This window comes from Pygocentrus nattereri, chromosome 14, assembly GCF_015220715.1.
Source record: "Pygocentrus nattereri isolate fPygNat1 chromosome 14, fPygNat1.pri, whole genome shotgun sequence".
In the NCBI taxonomy this organism is placed as follows: domain Eukaryota; kingdom Metazoa; phylum Chordata; class Actinopteri; order Characiformes; family Serrasalmidae; genus Pygocentrus; species Pygocentrus nattereri.
This window is the reverse complement of record NC_051224.1, coordinates 32236135-32256165: the sequence shown is the minus strand read 5'-3', so window position 1 is coordinate 32256165 and position 20031 is coordinate 32236135. Positions and strand designations below refer to the sequence as shown.

The following is a 20031-nucleotide window of genomic DNA, read 5'->3' as shown; positions in this document are numbered from 1 at the left end:
ATAGCCCGAAGACTGCTGGGATAGGCTCCAGCACCCCCCCGCGACCCTGACGGAGAAGCGGCTTAGAAAATGGATGGATGGATGGATGGATGGATGGATGGATGGATAACCGGAGGTACACAATACATTTCTGTTTGTTTTAGAGCATCATATTTTAAAGGGACACTGATGCTACCATATGTCCCACCGTACCGCATATTTTAGATAGTTCTCTAAATAAGACTATATATATATATATATATATATATATATATATATATATATATATATGTATATATAAAATTTTTGATGGCCTAAATGAACCTATTAGAAAATGCTAACTTACCAGTACTGTAATCTATAGGTAGCCTAACATAAATCTCCTTATCAGAAAACGTTACCAGCATTAAAAGAATAATTAGGATATTCCGATCACCTTAAATCACCTTATCAGGGAGTAAGTAATAACATTAAGCCGAGTCTGTACTGAATTAACATTAAAAACACAATAAAACGTTCGAAACGTTGTTACTACGCTAAACTAATGGTATGCGCATGCTCAGTAGGACCACGCGATGGCCAGAGAAAATTATTAGAACACTATATGAAATATGAAAAATGCTAGTTACATTTCGCTGCTGTCAGAACAAAACATCATATATCCAACATTTAAAGGAGAAGGAAAAAACTACAGAAGGAAAAATGAAAATGACAGAAGGGTTTTAATTTGAAACGTTTCGGAGGTGTTTCCTCTGGTCTGTTGATCTCTATGTTTTTCTGCTTGTGAGTGGGGAAACTCCCACTGCGCCCCCTAGCGCCACTCCTCGCACACCGCGTCGCTACTGTATTGTGTAACCGGGACTGATCGCACAGCTTTTACCGGAAAAAAGCGCATTGGTGTAATCACTGTGGAATTAAAAAAGACAAAAAGAGGGGGAAAGAGAGTATAGAGGCTATATGTGTCTGGGGAAATAAGGAGAGAAGAGGAAATAAAGAGAAAAGGACCGATAGCTAGCTTCTCCGTGCAGCTGAGCGAGGCCCGACACCCACCGCGGGGAGGAAGCGCTCTGGCCCGGCAGCAGCATGGCCAACATCGCGGTGCAGAGGATAAAACGGGAATTTAAAGAAGTTCTCAAAAGCGAAGAGGTAACGCTTATATACACCAGTATGCATTTGTTTGGTCATGCACGACTGTGAATGTAATGCAAATTACACTGACATGGCTGTAGGTAGCTAACCGTAGCAACTGTCCTGCAATAAAAACAAACAAGTTCCCCACTTCACTGCGTCTTGTGCTGGACAGCAAACGCTGACAACCGGTTTATAATTACAACACGGCACTGTATTGTGCCCTGTAATGCTGCATATTATTAGCTCTTGCTTTAAGTGGATGTGTTAATGTCATGAAAAGTAACGAAGCAGAAGTCAGCTTCCTGATCGCCAGCTTCTGGTTCGAACTGTCCCGTTCCACATTAAATAGTGCAGCATTAAATATTGGACCGGGGAAATCAGAACAACAAGCTGGAGAGTAGAAAACCAACATCAGCCTCGGTGAACCAAATGCGAGGTGAATTAACCATTATATTCTAATGCTGAATATCAGACGGTCAAGCTTCTCAATGTTCCTGTCCACTTAGCCATGGTCAGAGTCAGAGAGAAGTAGTTAGACAGTTTTCGCCACCACGTTGTCAACAGCGGATCATTTATTTCCATACATTAAATAATCCACTATAATGAGTGATAACCTTCATTATACTATACGATTCCCTGCACTTGTGGACGTCTCTGGGTCATCCTGTTCAGCAGGTTCTTCGTTCCACCTTAAATGGTGCAGTAGTTACATTCTGGTGCCTGTGACTATTTAAGATGGACCAGAAAATTCGTGTAAGAAGCCAACCCGAGCCTCGTCAGCTCGAGTGGCGTGAAGTACCTTCATTTTAGCATAGTAGATCATGTAAAAACAATGGAAATGTGCCTTGAGGGGTTTACTAACGCATCTACTACCCAAATGTGTGACTTACAGTGATCAAAATCTGAGGCACTTGAAGTTTGTGAAGTGAGCCGCTGAGCTAGCCGCTCGATAACGGGGGCCGCTGACGTTACACCAATACAGTTAGCTAGCTAGTTAGCCAGCTAAAAAGCACTGTACAGTTAAGCTAATGATATAGAAATACTTTAAAACGAGCTGTTTGTGGTTATACTGTAGGTGACAATAGATAGAGGGAGTCATTTGGGGAATTAACGAACCTGTACTGTGAATCTTCTACTAGTTAGCGACAGGTTAGCTTAGCTTATCTTAGCTCAGCTCAGCTAGCCACAAACTGTGAGAAACCAGGCCTCTGATGACTAAAAATGAGTGTAGTCTTTGTGTTTGGGTGTTTTAGTAATAAATAAAGTCGTTAAGGGTTTCATTCTCAATTTCTTCAATATGTTAATTCGTATACGTGTGTAATCGTATGCGTTAGCTTTAGTGTACACTAGTCAGTGCTGCTGCCTCTGTAGACTGTCATAAAGCACAAGTTTCAGCTTAGCAAGCACTTTTTAAAGCCCACACGAAGAGCTCAGCTGTCCTCCTGTCCAAACTGGGTTTGGTAGGACTCTTTGGCTGGTCTATCATTTTGCAAGTTCTTAGAAAGTCAGCTGACATACTGGCGCAAGAGGGTGTCCGCTTGGGCTGTTGCTTGAGGCAGGTTGGCAATCCGTGTGGCATGGGATGGACAGGTTTGAGATGCTTAGCTGTAACTAGAAGTATTGGGGATGTATATTAATAGTACAGAAATTAAATACCTGTATTCAGTCCGGGTTACGGTTCTGTAAAGGCAGTAAGGCTGGGCGATTAATCGCATTTTATTTTCAGTTTTTCGGTTTTTGTTTCCAACGATTTGAAAACAAGATCATCGAGATAAGTAGCAATCATGGTATTGCACATTTTTAAAATGAATTTTTAATTTTGTTTATTTAAAGTCCAAGGAAAAGCTTCAGTAAGTGCATGATCCGTTCCAAAGTCAGTGCATAATTGTTTAATATTTGCAATCTCTATATTGACCAAAATAATTTGATTATGATTTTTGCCATAATCAAGCAGCACTGAAAGCCAGTGGTCCAGAATACAGTTACCTTTTCATTTTTTTATAATTCTTGCCCACTAAATAAATAATAATAAAAAAAACAATGAAACCCCATCAATGTTTATTACCTAGTTTACAGTGTATTGTAAATGTATTCTGCATACATTACCTTTTATATATTTTAATGGAATACGTTACTCAGTACATTTAGGACAGTGTATCAGTCGTTAGCCATCATTGTTCAAATACTTTAACAGTATTTTATATTTGACCAACCCTGGCTTTGGACCTTGAGGCCCATTTTCAGTCTCTGGTGATTTTTTTTACAGTATTTTTTCAATCTCTGCGTTTGGTGTGCTAGGGAAACCTATGGACCTAGAGTGATTTGTTTTACTCACATACATGCTAAACCTGGGCGTGAACTGGTTGAACCAGATGTGTTGGAGCAGGGCGATGACCTGTGCTTGGACTCTAACCCTCGACCTGAGCTAAGCTAAACCTACTCATCTAGTATTACTGACAAGCATCCACTATATTTGTTTCTTGAATAAATTCTCACTTTGGTTCCCTCTTTTGGAACCTACAGAAATGCTGTGACAAAAATGATTGTACAAAAAATGCAGTTGGACTTGCCTAAACTAAATATACATGGCAGAGGAATGGATTTTTCCCCAGGTCTTCAGTATTCAGTAGTGACCAAACTGGGCTGCATTTCTAGACCACTACATCATCAAAGGTTGTTCCAGCCAGAGGTATCTAAAGAATGCAGCCAAGAAATGCAGCCTTCATTCTGACAGTCTGAGGAACTTTTCTCGGCTACAAGTTAATCTTTTTTAAGGCAGCATGTGAACCGCTAAGATTGCAGTTGACTCATTTTGTTTTCTTAGTCCAACACACCTGACTCCACTCATCAGCTCATTGCCTTTCATGAGTGTAAAATTAGGGGTACTATAGCAGAGAAACACTGAAGTGGTCATGGCATCATTAGGAGACCCTGTTTTATACCTTTCACAACCCAACACCTCAGTGTTGTACAGTGGCACTCAGAACAAGCAGTGTTGTACCAGCATGTTTTGCTCTAAGTGACACTTTTAGACACTCAAGCGAGACTGTTTCCTCCAAACAACTAGCCTGCTTTACTGTGACGAATTGTGGTTAAAGTTAATCTAATTTTCCCCACAAGGTCGTCTATATGTGCTCTTTGTGCTGATTAAAGCTCTTACATTAAATAACCAAAGTAAATTGCGTGTAAACTCGATTTTTCTCAATTTTAGCATAGTTTGACTGTTGAACTATAACCAATGTCTTTCAGAAAACTCTGTGATGCATTGTAGAGAAACTCACTTACTCCGACTTCCCTACAATGGTACTGCTAGGAACCAGGGGTTGTGATGTCTCCCAATACCAGTATAGGCATTTTCTCGACTATCCAGAAAGACCTGTAAACCTACTTTGCGTCTTCTGAGTTTTATATCGCTCCAAAGTGATGTTTTTCCTTCTCCTGTAAAGTTATGCTTTACTTTTAATGTAAGTCAGTGGAACCAGACTTTTTCCAAGGATTTCTAGGCCATTTCTTTTGGTCCATACATCTTGAAATTTACACACAATATAAAGGACAGTAAATATGTTCAAATGATCTCAAAAACTGGAAAACAAGGTTTTGGTCCGACAGCAGTGATATGTGACGTTGACTGTTGCAAAATAGTGGTAGATGAGAAAACAGTGGGTGTTTTTTTTTTTTTTGTTTGTTTGTTTTTTTTTGCTTTACAACACACTGCCTGTATCTCTTCACCATGAATGTGTTTTAAAAAATGTTTTAGATCTAAACAAAAAAAGTTATTTTAGAACTATCATAAAATAATATCTGAGGCATCAGGCAATGCATTTCATATCAAATCACTCAATGATTTAGTTTACATCTTAGTGCTTGAGTTTACTTGTCAATAGAGAATCTCCTTTGAGAATGCTTTGTAGTCCACAACTACGCTTAGTCCTTGTCCAGTAAACTGACCTTAGGTGAGCTGTCAGTAGTGAAGTCAAATGCAACATTTCCTGGAATATGGTTTTGGGTCTTGAAACCTCACTTAAATTTTTTTTGACTAGTTGGACCCAGACGTTGTCTATTAGCCTGCCTGAGGTGGAGTAACCTGACATAGCATCACAGAATTTATCACTTGTAGCTGTTAGTGTTCCTGCAGAACCTTAATAATTCTTATAAAGTATTAAAATAGAGCTTAAAAATTTATGATCATAAATCCGCCCTTTTATTTAGTATTAGCATAATTACATTCTAAGGTGATACCTGAAGACAGGTTTATAAAGCATTATTATGTATGTGTAACTAATTCTGGACAGTGAGAACAGGAAACTCATCAAATTTATTGTCCGTAGTTATCGACCAGATGCTTCAGATGCAGCAGATGGAGGTTAGAGCTGAAAAACGCTGACATAATTCTTTCATTTGTTTATTTATTTATACACTCTTTTATTTCATTAAAGTCAATTAGTTCTTAATATTGCAATCCTTGTTGTTTACAGACGAGTAAAAATCAGATTAAAGTGGACCTGGTGGATGAGAACTTCACAGAACTAAAGGGGGAAATAGCAGGACCGCCCGACACACCTTATGAAGGTGAGAACATCATTCCTGAACTTTTGTGGGACTGCATCCTACCTGACGGACATGTAAGACGATTTCATGGTTAACTTTAGATTTCTCATCTTCCATCTATTTGAGATTAGTTTATGCATAAATAAAGCCAATTTGGAGCTTTAGCACTAAAGCTGTAAGTCACAGTTTTGTGGCTTTGTAGTTAATGTTTCAATGTAGATGTAAGCTTTACTTTTTCCCATGCAATATTGATTGATTGTGGAAAACCAAAAAATGGACCAGTTTGCCAGACAAGACCAAAGCAAGGGCAAATTTCCCTGTTAAGGGTTAAGCCTAGTGCTGGTCTACCTACAACCCCAATTCCAATGAAGTTGGGACGTTGTGTAAAGCATAAATAAAAACAGAATACGATGATTTGCAAATCCTTTTCAACCTCTATTCAACTGAATACATTACAAAGACAAGATATTTAATGTTCAAATGGATAACCTTTATTGTTTTTTGCAAATATTCATTTATTTTGAATTTGATGCCTGCAACACCTTCCAAAGAAGTTGGGACAGGGGCATGTTTACCACTGTGTTACATCACCTTTCCTTTTAACAACACTCAATAAGCATTTGGGAACTGAGGACACTAATTGTTGAAGCTTTGAAGGTGGAATTCTTTCCCATTCTTGCTTGATGTACAACTTCAGTTGCTCAACAGTCCAGGGTCTCCGTTGTCGTATTTTGCACCTCATAATGCACCACACATTTTCAATGGGAGACAGGTCTGGACTGCAGGCAGGCCAGTCTAGTACCCGCACTCTTTTACTACGAAGCCACACTGTTGTAACACGTGCACATGTTGTAACACTTGCTCCAAAACCTGCATGAACCTTTCAGCATTAATGGTGCCTTAACAGATGTGCAAGTTACCCCTGCCATGGGCACTAACACACCCCCATACCATCAGAGATGCTGGCTTTTGAACTTTGTGCTGATAACAATCCAGACAGTCCTTTTCCTCTTTGGCCCGGAGGACACAACGTCCATGATTTCCAAAAACAATTTGAAATGTGGACTCGTCAGACCACAGGACAGTGACAGTGGTTTTCTGAAGTGTTCCTGAGCCCATGTGGTAATATCCGTTACAGAATGATGTCGGTTTGTGATGCAGTGCCGCCTGAGGGATCGAAGGTCACGGGCATTCAGTGTTGGTTTTCTGCCTTGCCGCTTACTTGCAGAGATTTCTCCAGATTCTCTGAATCTTTTGATGATATTATGGACTGTAGATGATGACATCCCTAAATTCCTTGCAATTGCACATTGAGAAACGTTGTTCTTAAACTGTTGGACTATTGTTCACAAAGTGGTGAACCTCGCTCCATCCTTGCTTGTGAACGACTGAGCCTTTCAGGGATGCTCCCTTTATACCCAATCATGACACTCACCTGTTTCCAATTAACCTGTTCAGCTGTGGAATGTTCCAGACAGGTGTTTTTTGAGCATTCCTCAACTTTCCCAGTCTGTTGTTGCCCCTGTCCCAACTTCTTTGGAACGTGTTGCAGGCATCAAATTCAGAATGAGTGAATATTTGCAAAAAACAAAGTTTATCCATTTGAACATTAAACATCTTGTCTTTGTAGTGTATTCAATTGAATATGGGTTGAAATGATTTGCAAATCATCATATTCTGTTTTTATTTATATTTTACACAACGTCCCAACTTCATTGAAATTGGGGTTGTAGAATTCTGAATGAAAGTTCTCTATTGAAAGTATAATGTAGAACTTGGCTTAATCACTGCCTACGAAACCAACCCTGTATATCCACAAGTTTGTAGACACCTGCTCATCTGGTCAGGGGTATTAATATGATATTTGTCCACTCCTGTAGCAGAGTCATTCTACAGAAGCGTCCATGCTTTTATCTATTCATAGGCGTCACTGGTGTTACCAATCCTCATTGGTGTTACATATCATCACTGTCTAGATAAAAACAAGTATCTCCAAAAGTGTAACTTTACCGGAGAGGGCAAAAACATACATTTAAATGTAAGTTAATGTAAAGAGGCTTCACTCCAAGTGATTTTGAAGCATTTCTATTTGTCCAATCATCATGACATTTTCACAAATCATGAAGCCAATATGTTGAAATGACACAGAAAAATAAAATTGACCAAAAATGGAGATACACGGTTTTTATTGGATAGCGACGATTTAAGAAGGGTAACACCAGAAAAATGCATTTTATAAAACAGCTGCTACAGAGCATCACACCACGTGTTGGCAGTCATGGAATTACCTCAGAATAAAGTAGGCCACACCAGTGACTTCAACTTAAAGCTTCATATAAAATCATGAGCTAAATGAGAGAATTTCTGGTAACTGAAAAGACACACAGGACTGTGCTTTTTTCGTAGCTCCTCAGAAAATGGGTAAAAGGAAGTCGTGATGTCATCAGTGTGATTTTCGTTTCAAAATAACAGATTAAATAAAAAGAAATTTAAATGAAAAAGAGAAGATTTTTTTTGTTACCAGTGACACGACTCCTGGGCCTCATGTGCGACTGCTCTAGAGCTTCTCATACTATTGGAGCAATGGGTGCATCTTAAAGTGGAGTTCACCAAATTGAAATGGTATCTTCATACTTTTGGACATCTGGTGATAATTATCTTTGACTGTTACAGGACTTGTATGTATAAATAACTAATATTAATATTGCATCTACACATATTTGTAGAGCAGCTAATTGATCTACTTGTCGGATTTTGCTCTTGAAAGATGACCTGTCAAGAATGTTTGAGCTTTGAATTGTGTAGAATATGTATAGCAGCATTCTGAGAACTGAAACTGTTCAGAAGTGTAATACCATCCCAGGTGTTTGGTTTTCTCTACTTTTTCTATGTTTTGTCTGAAATGTCTCTTGTGTTAATGCCTGTCTTTTTGTTTCTCAGGTGGTAGATACCAGCTAGAAATTAAAATTCCAGAAACATATCCGTTCAATCCGCCAAAGGTATGTGTGAGCATGAGCTTGGCTCATGTGCCTAATCTGGTTCTGCTGGATTTGAGACCAGTTTCTGTGTGGGTGAGAGGTGGAGGGTGATGAACGGATTTTGAGATGGAGAAACGAGTTTCAGACGAATAAAATAATTGTTTTATTTTTTAACTATACTATAAACTATGATTATTGAACTATAAACTGTAAAAGGGTGTAACGTTTTTGTATCGAAAAATCTGTTTTGAAAGTGTATCAAACTTTAAAATTATATCACTGATGGATCCCTTGTTCCCTACCAAGAGTTATTTAATATATTTCACCACTTTCATTGAACAAAACTAAGCATCTAGGAGTGTCCTATCCCATATGTGTGTATATATATATATATATATATATATATATATATATATATATATATATATATATATATATATATATATATATATATATATATATATATATATATATATATATATATATACACAGTGGTGTGAAAAAGTGTTTGCCCCCTTCCTCATTTCCTGTTTTTTTGCATGTTTGTATGTTTGTTACACTTAAGTGTTTCGGAACATCAGACCAATTTAAACAATAGTCAAGGACAACACAAGTAAACACAAAATGCAATTTGTAAATGAAGGTGTTTATTATTAAAGGAGAAAAAAAATCCAAACCATCATGGCCCTGTGTGAAAAAGTGATTGCCCCCTAAACCTAATAACTGGTTGGGCCACCCTTAGCAGCAACAACTGCAACCAAGCGTTTGCGATAACTTGCAATGAGTCTTTTACAGCGTTCTGGAGGAATTTTGGCCCACTCATCTTTGCAGAATTGTTCTAATTCAGTTACATTAGAGGGTTTTCGAGCATGAACGGCCTTTTTAAGGTCATACCACAACATCTCAATAGGATTCAGGTCAGGACTTTGGCTAGGCCACTCCAAAGTCTTCATTTTGATTTTCTTCAGCCATTCAGTGGTGGACTTGCTGGTGTGTTTAGGATCATTGTCCTGCTGCAGAACCCAAGTTCGTTTCAGCTTGAGTTCACGAACAGATGGTCGGACATTCTCCTTCAGGATCTTTTGGTAGACAGCAGAATTCATAGTTCCATTTATCACAGCAAGTCTTCCAGGTCCTGACGCAGCAAAACAGCCCCAGACCATCACACTACCACCACCATATTTTACTGTTGGTATAATGTTCTTTTTCTGAAATGCAGTGTTCCTTTTACGCCAGATAATACGTAAAAGGTAGGTCCACAGAATGTTTTCCCAAAAGTGTTGGGGATCATCAAGATGTGTTTTGGAAAAATTGAGACGAGCTTTAATGTTCTTTTTGCTCAGCAGTGGTTTTCTTCTTGGAACTCTACCATGCAGGCCATTTTTGCCCAGTCTTTTTCTGATGGTGGAGGCATGAACGCTGACCTTAACTGAGGCAACTGAGGCCTGCAGTTCTTTGGACGTTGTTGTGGGGTCTTTTGTGACCTCTTGGATGAGTCGTCGCTGCACTCTTGGGGAAATTTTGGGCGGCCGGCCACTCCTGGGAAGGTTCACCACTGTTCCATGTCTTCGCCATTTGTGGATAATGGCTCTCACTGTGGTTCGCTGGATTCCCAAAGCTTTGGAAATGGCTTTATAACCCTTTCCAGACTGATAGATCTCAATTACTTTCTTTCTCAATTGTTCCTGAATTTCTTTGGATCTCGGCATGATGTGTAGCTTTTAAGGATCTTTTGGTGGACTTTACTGTGTCAGGCAGCTCCTATTTAAGTGATGTCTTGATTGAGAACAGGTGTGGCAATAATCAGGCCTGGGTGTTGCTAGAGAAATTGAACTCACGTGTTAAAAACCACAGTTATAGTATGTTTTAACGAGGGGGGCAATCACTTTTTCACACAGGGCCATGATGGTTTGGATTTTTTTTCTCCTTTAATAATAAACACCTTCATTTACAAATTGCATTTTGTGTTTACTTGTGTTGTCCTTGACTATTGTTTAAATTGGTTTGATGTTCCGAAACACTTAAGTGTGACAAACATGCAAAAAAACAGGAAATGAGGAAGGGGGCAAACACTTTTTCACACCACTGTGTATATATATATATATATATATATATATATATATATATATATATATATATATATATATATATATATATATATATATATATATATATCTCACACACACACACACACACACACACACACACACACACACAGTAGGGCAAAAAAGTATTTAGTCAGCCACTGATTGTGCAAGTTCTCCTACTTAGAAAGATGAGAGAGGTCTGTAATTTTCATCATAGGTACACTTCAACTATGAGAGACAATATGAGAAAAACAATCCAGGAAATCTCATTGTAGGATTTTTAAAGAATTTATTTGTAAATTATGGTGGAAAATAAGTATTTGGTCAATGACAAAAGTTCAACTCAATACTTTGTCATTGCCAACAAAGGTTATGTTACAGAGGTTAAACGTTTCCTGTAAGTCTTCACCAGGTTTGCACACTGTAGCTGGTATTTTGGCCCATTCCTCCTGCAGATCTCCTCTAGAGCAGTGATGTTTTGGGGCTGTCGCTGGGCAACGTGAACTTTCAACTCCCTCCGCAAATTTTCTATGGGGTTGAGGTCTGGAGACTGGCTAGGCCACTCCAGGACCTTCAAATGCTTTTTACGGAGCCACTCCTTCGTTGCCCGAGCGGTGTGTTTGGGATCATTGTCATGCTGGAAGACCCAGCCATGTTCCGTCTTCAGTGCTCTCACTGATGGAAGGAGGTTTTGGCTTAAAATGTCACGATACATGGCCCCGTTCATTCTTCCCTTAACACGGATCAGTTGTCCTGTCCCCTTTGCAGAAAAACAGCCCCAAAGCCTGATGTTTCCACCCCCATGCTTCACAGGAGGTATGGTGTTCTTGGGATGCAACTCAGCATTCTTCCTCCTCCAAACACGAGTTGAGTTTTTACCAAAAAGTTCTATTTTGGTTTCATCTGACCACATGATATCATCCATATGCTCTCTGGCAAACTTCAGACGGGCCTGGACATGTACTGGCTTAAGCAGGGGGACACGCCTGGCACTGCAGGATTTGAGTCCCTGTCGGCGTAGTGTGTTACTGATGGTAGCCTTTGTTACTTTGGTCCTAGCTCTCTGCAGGTCATTCATTAGGTCCCTCCGTGTTGTTCTGGGATTTTTGCTCACCGTTCTCATGATCATTTGACCCCGCGGGATGAGCTCTTGAGTGGGGCCCCAGATCGAGGGAGATTATCAGCGGTCTTGTATGTCTTCCATTTTCTTACAATTGCTCCCACAGTTGATTTATTCACACCAACCTGCTTGCCTATTGTAGATACACTCTTCCCAGCCTGGTGCAGGTCTACAATTTTCTTCCTGGTGTCCTACGACAGCTCTTTGGTCTTGGCCATGGTTGAGTTTGGAGACTGTTTGAGGCTGTGGACAGGTGTCTTTTATACAGATAACGAGGTCAAAGAGGTGCCATTAATACAGGTAACGAGTGGAAGACAGAAGAGCTTCTTAAAGAAGTTGTTACAGGTCTGTGAGAGCCAGAAATCTTGCTTGTTTGTGGGTGACCAAATAATTATTTTCCACCATAATTTGCAAATAAATACTTTACAAATCCTACAATGAGATTTCCTGGATTTTTTTTTTTTTCATTTTGTCTTTCATAGTTGAAGTGAACCTATGATGAAAATTACAGACCTCTCTCATCTTTCTAAGTAGGAGAACTTGCACAATCAGCGGCTGACTAAATACTTTTTTTGCCCCCTTTTGCCTTCAGAACTGCATTAATTCTTCATGGCAGACTTCCAACAAGGTGTTGGAAACATTTTGGTTGGTTATTTGAGTTACTGTTGCCTTTCTATCATCTGAAACCAGTCTGCCCATTCTCCTCTGATCTCTCACATCAACAAGGCATTTTCGTCCACACAACTGACCGCTCACTGGATATTTTCTCTTTTTCGGACCATTCTCTGTAAACCCTAGAGATGGTTGTGCGTGAAAATCCCAGTAGATCAGCAGTTTCTGAAATACTCAGACCAGCCCGTCTGGCACCAACAACCACGCCATGTTCAAAGTCACTTAAATCCCCTTTCTTCCCCGTTCTGATGCTTGGTTTGCACTTCAGCGAGTTGTCTTGACCACTGCTACATGCCTAAATAAATAAAATAAAATAAATATAAATGTTGCAATATTAATTAATTAAATACAATTTTTAAAAACATGATTCGAATTTTTAATTTTGTGTATTGTTACACCCCTTTGGTAAACATTACTCAGCACATAATATAAATATGTAGTTTCAATTTTGTGTTTTGTTTTTGTTTTTTTTTTCCTTATGTTCCAAAGTAGTAAATATGTAGTAAATAGTAAGTAGCAGGTAGTAAATATGCCATCTATGCCACAACTAAACAGTGATTTTAAGCTGATGTTACCCCCCCCTCTGTTTTGTCCCAGGTACGATTTATCACGAAGATCTGGCATCCCAACATCAGCTCAGTAACTGGTGCCATATGTCTGGACATTCTAAAGGACCAGTGGTGAGACATTTCAGTGCATGAAGGAGGGTGTGCAATGTATAATTTGTCAATCATTATTGCAATATTGCTTTTTGGCAATATTTACATCAGAATTGTTCAAAAAGCAAATTTCGAAGGCTGCACTATGGAAGTGAGTCGTTCATCCACGTTTTAATGTGTTTGAATGTTTAGGTGTTTGGATGAGTCGAGATATTCTCATAATCTAACAAAAATAAACTGTTTTGGTCAGAATAGTGCAGGCAGTCTTTAACCAGACATCATTGGTTCACTCATGTGACATATTAATGTATAATGCATATTATGTTTATATATAATCACAGTAATACAATTTTATCCATATAATGCAGCCATAGAACTTTTGTAGGTGGTAATTTTTGTTGCTTTAGGACAGGGATCATGTGGTGGTCTGAGCAACACATCTCACCTTTTTCACCTTAATCTCGCTCTAATAATGAAGCTGAGAGCTGATCAGAGGTAATTATGAGAAGGCTTGTTTTGCTCTTAGTCTGTTTGCTGATGATGCACGTGACGTTACTGAGTAGGATGTGGGCATGCAGGTCATTTCGGGACTCCAGTTTGTTCACATTAATGACCGATTTGAATTACTCACGTAAACGAGTGTGAACCATCCTGGCAGAGAGCAATGAGGCTTGTAATGTGAACGTAGCTTAAGTAGGCCTCTTCTTTTATAGGTGGAAAAGTTTTAAGATCAAAGACGCTGCAACAATCGTGTGCGTTCTGTGTTCGTTTTGTTGTTTACATGTTTTGTAAATAAATGTAAGTTCTCCTGATAGACCAGTTGGGTGATTTGTGCTGCTTGCTTGTGAGTAGTTCTCAGTCATCGTTAGTCCTCGCCAGCTCAGACGCCCTCGAGACGTCCCTGTACTCAGTCACTTTAGGCAGCACTTTCCTAAGGAATTCTTCCTCGTACCTAATGTCTAGCATTCTAACCCAGGATTATACATCCCACCTAACAATGCCTATGAAGTTGAAAATGAATGTTTACACCCAATGTGATTTGTCGCCATACTCGACTGATATCTTCTAGCTCTTTCTTTCATTCCTAGCAATATTATCATTTAGGTGCAAAGTATACCTTGAAAATGAAAGTATCCCCCTCTTTGTATGTGCAGGGCAGCAGCCATGACACTCCGGACGGTGCTGCTGTCTCTACAGGCTTTATTGGCAGCTGCAGAACCAGACGATCCACAAGATGCAGTAGTGGCCAATCAGGTACGGCCTGTATACTATTTCTTGGTTTCTAGTGATAGACAGCAGATTTATTATAGGCAACATATTTATATGCAGTTTATGACCAACAAAACTAACATCTGGGGGTTCAGTACAGGTAAGACCTAAACCCTGCAGGAAAGGGAATCTCCAGGAAAAGGGTCGGTGACCTCTGTGCAATATAGAGACGAGCACTTTTTAATATGTTTTCCATGTTATTATGATATTTAGATTTCATATCTATGTTGGTAGATAAAACGCGAAGTCTGTGATGTTCATATTGTGACAAAATGAGCTTTTACCTCCTGAACTGAAATGAAATCTCCAGGCCGAAACTGAAATTTAATACACACCTAACTGAAAACTGGCTTCCGAAAGAATTTTTTTTAGTTATATTGTTTATCCTTTTTTTTTTTTTTATTTAAAAACCTACTAAAATGATTACAGTATGTAGGCTAAGCAATGCTCCACAAAATCTAATGTCCTCAATAATAGAATGGTTGGTCATGCAAGCCGGTGAATTAAATTGTTTTAGTTATACTTAAATATTACTTAAAATAACAAAATTGTCTTGTTCCGTTGGCAGAATTGTTGTTTATTTCAACATAGAATGCAAATTATTTGCATTCTATGTTAAATTGCTGGTTTCAAAGAATTAAATGAGTGAAATTGTTTGCCAATGGAATAAGACAGCTTTACTACATACTTACATACCTGTTAAATTATCTTTGTAATCTTAATAATTAGAAATGCTAGATTTTTTTTTTTTTTTTGTTGTTGCTAGATTTAAGATAATTTAGACCAGGTTTTCATGATACAGTATTTATGCCATGTGCATGCATGTGAAAGGGAGTTCATATATACATCATTATGAGCAAATACTGGAGATTTGTGATTTAGCTAATGTGTTTTTGACGTAATCTCTAATATATCTTTACTTTTTTAATATCATCTTGCGATGTTTACATGTGTGTTTCCCCCTCAGTATAAGCAGAACCCAGAGATGTTCAAGCAGACGGCCCGACTCTGGTCACATGTTTACGCAGGTGCTCCTGTCTCTAGTCCGGACTACACACGCAAAATAGACAAACTCTGTGCTATGGGCTTTGACAAAGTAAGTATTACACACAATGTAGATGAACTGTGCTAAGAACATGAGAAACATCTGCCGTTTGTCCCACATTCAAGTTGGACAGGATTCCTGACTTGGAGAACCTAATAAATGCAACTGTGGCACATGTGTTTAACAGAAGTGGTTAACAACTTTCTCTATTAACTTTCTCTATATTGATTATTTTTTGTAAACACTTTTTCTCAAACTGATGCCTGCAACTCATTCCAAAAAGTTGGGATAGGTGCAGTTTAAGAGGAAGAATATTGTCAAGTGTGCAAGAGGAACAATTTCAATATCCAATTAACATTCCTTGGTGATTGCAAGGTTATTTTGGTATTTCACCTTCTACAGTGCATATTATCAGAGGGCAATGCCAAAAATCACAACTGAATACCTGTGAAATTTGATCCCTCAGATGTCATTACATCAAAAACTGGCATGCTTCTGTGATGGATATCACCATATGTTTTCATAAATACCTTGATAAACCGTTGTCTAAAACCACAATAATCTTTCTCTGCATCCACACAAGGGAGTTAAAACTGTACTATGAACAGGGAAAGTTGTGTCAAGAGCAACCAGAAAAACTGCTGACTTCTCTGGGCTCGAGTTCATCTGAAATAAAATGATGCAAAATGGAAAGTTTATTTATTTATTTATTTTGTGGTCAGATTGTTTATGGAAATGATAAAACTTGTGGGGGCAAAAAAGAAAAAAGAAGAAAAGGTCTGGATTGTTACCAGCATAAAGTTCAAAAGCTACGGTCTGTCATGGTATGGAGGTGTATTAGTGAGTAACTATTTTGGAAGGCACTGTTAACACTGAACACATTTTGTGCAACAGATTCTGCCTTTCAGATGCCATCTTTTTCAGGGACACCCTTGCTTATTTCAACAGGACCACACCAAGCCACATTTTACGCGTTTTGAAACTGCATGGATGCATTATCAAAGAGTGTGGGTGCTAGACTGGCCTGCTAGTCAGTCCAGAACTGTCTACCATTGAAAATATGTGCAAACCCCAACAATGAAGGACCCACACCTACAGTTGCACACCTGAAGACTTGTATAAATGATGAAAGGCAAAAATAATTTTTTTAGAACTGGGTCAATTCATGTCTTCAGTCCCCAAATAGAACGTAATAAACTTCATAAAAGTGCTGCTATAAGGAAAGGTGGTGTAACACAGTGGTAAACATGCTTCTGTCCCAACTATTTTAGAATGTGTTGCAGGCATCATATTTAGAATGAGCATATGTTTAAAGGACATTTATAAAGTAAAACTTATTTGAACGCTGCTTTCTGTTTTTATTAGCATTTTACATACTGTCCTAACTTTTGGAATTTAGTTTGTACTGTATTCTTCTTTACTTTCATTGTATTAAAACAGTTTTTACTGCGGCATACTGGAATCACATTCTAGCATTGTTGACGGAATTCAGTCCACGAGCCCATGCTTAAATAAACAATAAATCAACTCAGGAAAGTACAGTTTAGTGCAACCTAAAGCCAAAATGTTTTGGTTTTATTGTTTAATATATTTTACAGTCGTTTAGGCATCCCTGGTCACTTTACATGTTTTGTTGATTTTCTAACTGACCCATCCTCTACACTTTTTTAAACAGTAACACTGGTTATGTACTGAATTTTACATATTGGGAAAATAATAAAATATAACTTTTGCACAGGCCACAATTTGTCATTTAATAATTATGGTGAATTTCTTTTCCAAAAAAAAACTCTTTACATAAATGAAAACTTTGCAAAAAGATGTCATATTTAAGTTCTTTGTAGAGGGTGTGTTTACTTTCCTTCACAAAGAAAATCAACGACATGACCAGGGATACTCAAATTTGTCCAGACAACTTAAACTTGCTTTCTTGCTGCACAAGCCTAAAGAAATCTTGCAAGCTGCACTTATTTAGAAACTAAATATGCTTCTGTACCTGAAGTTGCTTCAAACAAACTTTTACTCAACTGTTTGGAGTTATTAGAGCTGATTGGGTTAACATAATTAGTAGGAGAGAGATCAGAGTGCTGCTTTGATCAATAATAGCTATCTCTGCCAGCCCTCTGCTTGTATAGAGATCAGCATTAATGTCTGTAATGCATTTGTATGTGATCAATATTGATGCTTCTCAAGTTATTCTCATCATAAATAATTCAGTCACATAACTGTGTGGTCACTTCAGATGTTTTTCCACCAGGCAGCACTGTTATTAATCCGAACCCAGCTACTTTTTCACATGGGTGTTATAGGTGTTACACAACCCTTTTTTCCTTCTTTAAATGAAATGATCATTTCTCATGCTCTCCTTGTCTCGTGTTACATTTATTATAAGGGTTTGAAACCTGTAAGTGTGAGAAAATGAAATAAATGTAAATTAATATGAACTGAATTAAGCACGGGTACTGAGATATGGCACAGTACATTTGGCAGTTGAAACGATGGTAAAATCACAGATTGGGATCCGTGGCATCCAGTAGGAAAATGACTTGTTTGCTGTGTCGGTGTGACATTAAGCTTTTTTTTGCTTTCCGTCTCTTACAGAACGCAGTAATAGTGGCGTTGTCGTCGAAATCCTGGGATGTGGAGACAGCGACAGAGCTGTTGCTTAGCAACTGAACCCAGCGTGGGGAGCAGAAGCACCACCACCACCACTGACCCCCAATTTACCAAATTTTACCCCCCACCCCCCGCCCCACGTGACTCTGCCCACATCAGACCTGGATTCATGAACAAATTGCACCCGAATACCACAAGCCACACTGTCTCTCACTCTCTCTTTCTCTCTCTTTCCATTTCTTTCTTTCTCTCCCCTTCTCGGTCTTTCTCTGCTTACCCTTTCCCCCCATTTCAATCGGTCTATCCATCTATCCATTTTCTCATTCTTACTGTCTTTCGGTTTCTTTCGCCCTCTTCTTTTGGGTTCAGCGTGCCTTTCTTTCTTACTTTCTTTCCTCTACATTCTCTCATCTCTCCTTCCTTGTCTGATCACATCATTCTCTCTATCACCTTCAGCCTCCTCCTCCTCAGACTGGTAATGTGATTCTGATCTAACTCTTACCACCAGGCTGGACCGTCCCCAACGCCACCCACATTTTCGCACAATCACTTGAGCCCCTTTTATGTGGAATTCCATTTTTACAGTGACAGTAAGTCAGACAAGCAAAAGAAAATTACACCAGTTCTCATCACTCTTCACAGGTAGTGTTATCTCAACCAATCAAGACTGGAATATAGTTTAAAAAAAAAAAAAAGTGAGAAAAGAAGAATGAAAAAGAAAGAAAATCACCCCACTGAACAAAACAGCGCTTGCAGAAACGTCAGAAGAAAACGAAAAGATTTCATCTGTAAATAAAGCTATTAAAGTCTGTATAAATTAAAGCAATGTGGCAATGCTCTTATTTATTATTGTTTTAAGTAAACAATAAAGCAGAACAGTTTTGTGGCTAATGGAGCAAGTTCATCGTCCAGTATGTGAAGTGTTTTCTTTCTGATCAGGGTGTATTGGATTGCTGAAGTAATTGCAGGTACTGTAGTAGTACTCTGTCTAATCTTTTGAAGATGAATAAAAGTGCTTGTGAAGGAAATTTAAGTCAGTGTTGGGAAATAGAGGGAAATGGGGTTGAATATTTTGTAACAAGGTCTGAGTATATTAGCAAACAGTCAGTTGTCATAGTCAATGTGTTGGATGTGGGAAAAACCATGAAGACCTGAGTGACTTTCGTGCCATGGGCCAAAGCTTTATGGCCATATGACGGGATCTGAGCATCTCTGAAACTTGTGGACTTGTAGGCTTCTCCCAGTCAGTGGTAATGAGTACCTACCAACAGGAATGACAAACAAAGATCCTGTGTCTGGGTGGTGGCCACCCAAGACTCATCGATCTGGTTCAAACCAACAGAAGCACTACTGTGGCACAAGTCACAGAAATGTTTAATGATGGTTACACAAGAACTGTGCCGCAACATGCGTTGCATTGCACCCTAGCGAGTGCCCACGCTAATCTCTGTCCACTGTTGCAAACATGAATGCTGGAACTGGACCTAGGAGCAAACAAAGGTCTTGTAAGGCACCTGGTCAGACGGGTCATTTTTTTCCTTTAGCATCTCTTAGACAGCCAGGTGAGCTGTTTACCTGGGAAGTGACAGCACCAGGATGCCCTGTAAGAAAAGGCAAGCTAGTGGATGAAGTGTGATGCTCTGGGCAATTCTTCGTAAACCTGGGTATAGGCATTCACAGTGTCACACTGACAGGTACACCCCTTTGTGGCAATGGTATTCTCCGATGGCAGTGGCCTCTTTTAGCAGGATAATGCGTCCTGCACGTTGGAATAGTTTGAGGAACAAGCTGAAGACTTCAAGGTGTTGCCCTGGCCTTCAAATTCCCCAGATCTCAATCTGATCAAGCATCTCTAGGATGTGCTGGAACATCAAGTCCGATTCACTGCATCTCCACTTTGCAACTTGCCTTGCAGGACTGCTGCTAA

The 20031-nt window shown here is 39.0% G+C and overlaps 1 protein-coding gene across 2 annotated transcripts; it reads left to right on the top strand.

Moving 5' to 3' along the window:
- The first annotated feature begins 781 nt into the window (after positions 1-781).
- ube2ka (ubiquitin-conjugating enzyme E2Ka (UBC1 homolog, yeast)) lies at positions 782-18926 on the top strand. 2 transcript variants are annotated; one of them, XM_017709739.2, is made up of 7 exons: positions 782-1125; positions 5586-5679; positions 8599-8657; positions 13113-13195; positions 14329-14428; positions 15411-15539; positions 18090-18926. In XM_017709739.2, the coding sequence occupies exons 1-7, from the start codon at positions 1063-1065 to the stop codon at positions 18162-18164; spliced, it is 603 nt and encodes a 200-aa protein (XP_017565228.1). In that variant the 5' UTR covers positions 782-1062; the 3' UTR covers positions 18165-18926. The 2 variants fall into 2 exon arrangements, with proteins under 2 accessions (XP_017565228.1, XP_037400863.1); XM_037544966.1 differs by lacking the exon at positions 782-1125 and adding an exon at positions 5439-5473.
- The last annotated feature ends 1105 nt before the right edge of the window (positions 18927-20031 follow it).

What these genes read in the sequence shown, in the direction of transcription:
- ube2ka (XM_017709739.2), top strand. Translation starts at nt 1,063, where the DNA reads ATGGCCAACATCGCGGTGCAGAGGATAAAACGGGAATTTAAAGAAGTT. An exon ending in AAGTTCTCAAAAGCGAAGAG is followed by an intron (nt 1,126 to 5,585) that starts GTAACGCTTATA and finishes TGTTGTTTACAG; the next exon opens with ACGAGTAAAAATCAGATTAA. An exon ending in ATCCGTTCAATCCGCCAAAG is followed by an intron (nt 8,658 to 13,112) that starts GTATGTGTGAGC and finishes GTTTTGTCCCAG; the next exon opens with GTACGATTTATCACGAAGAT.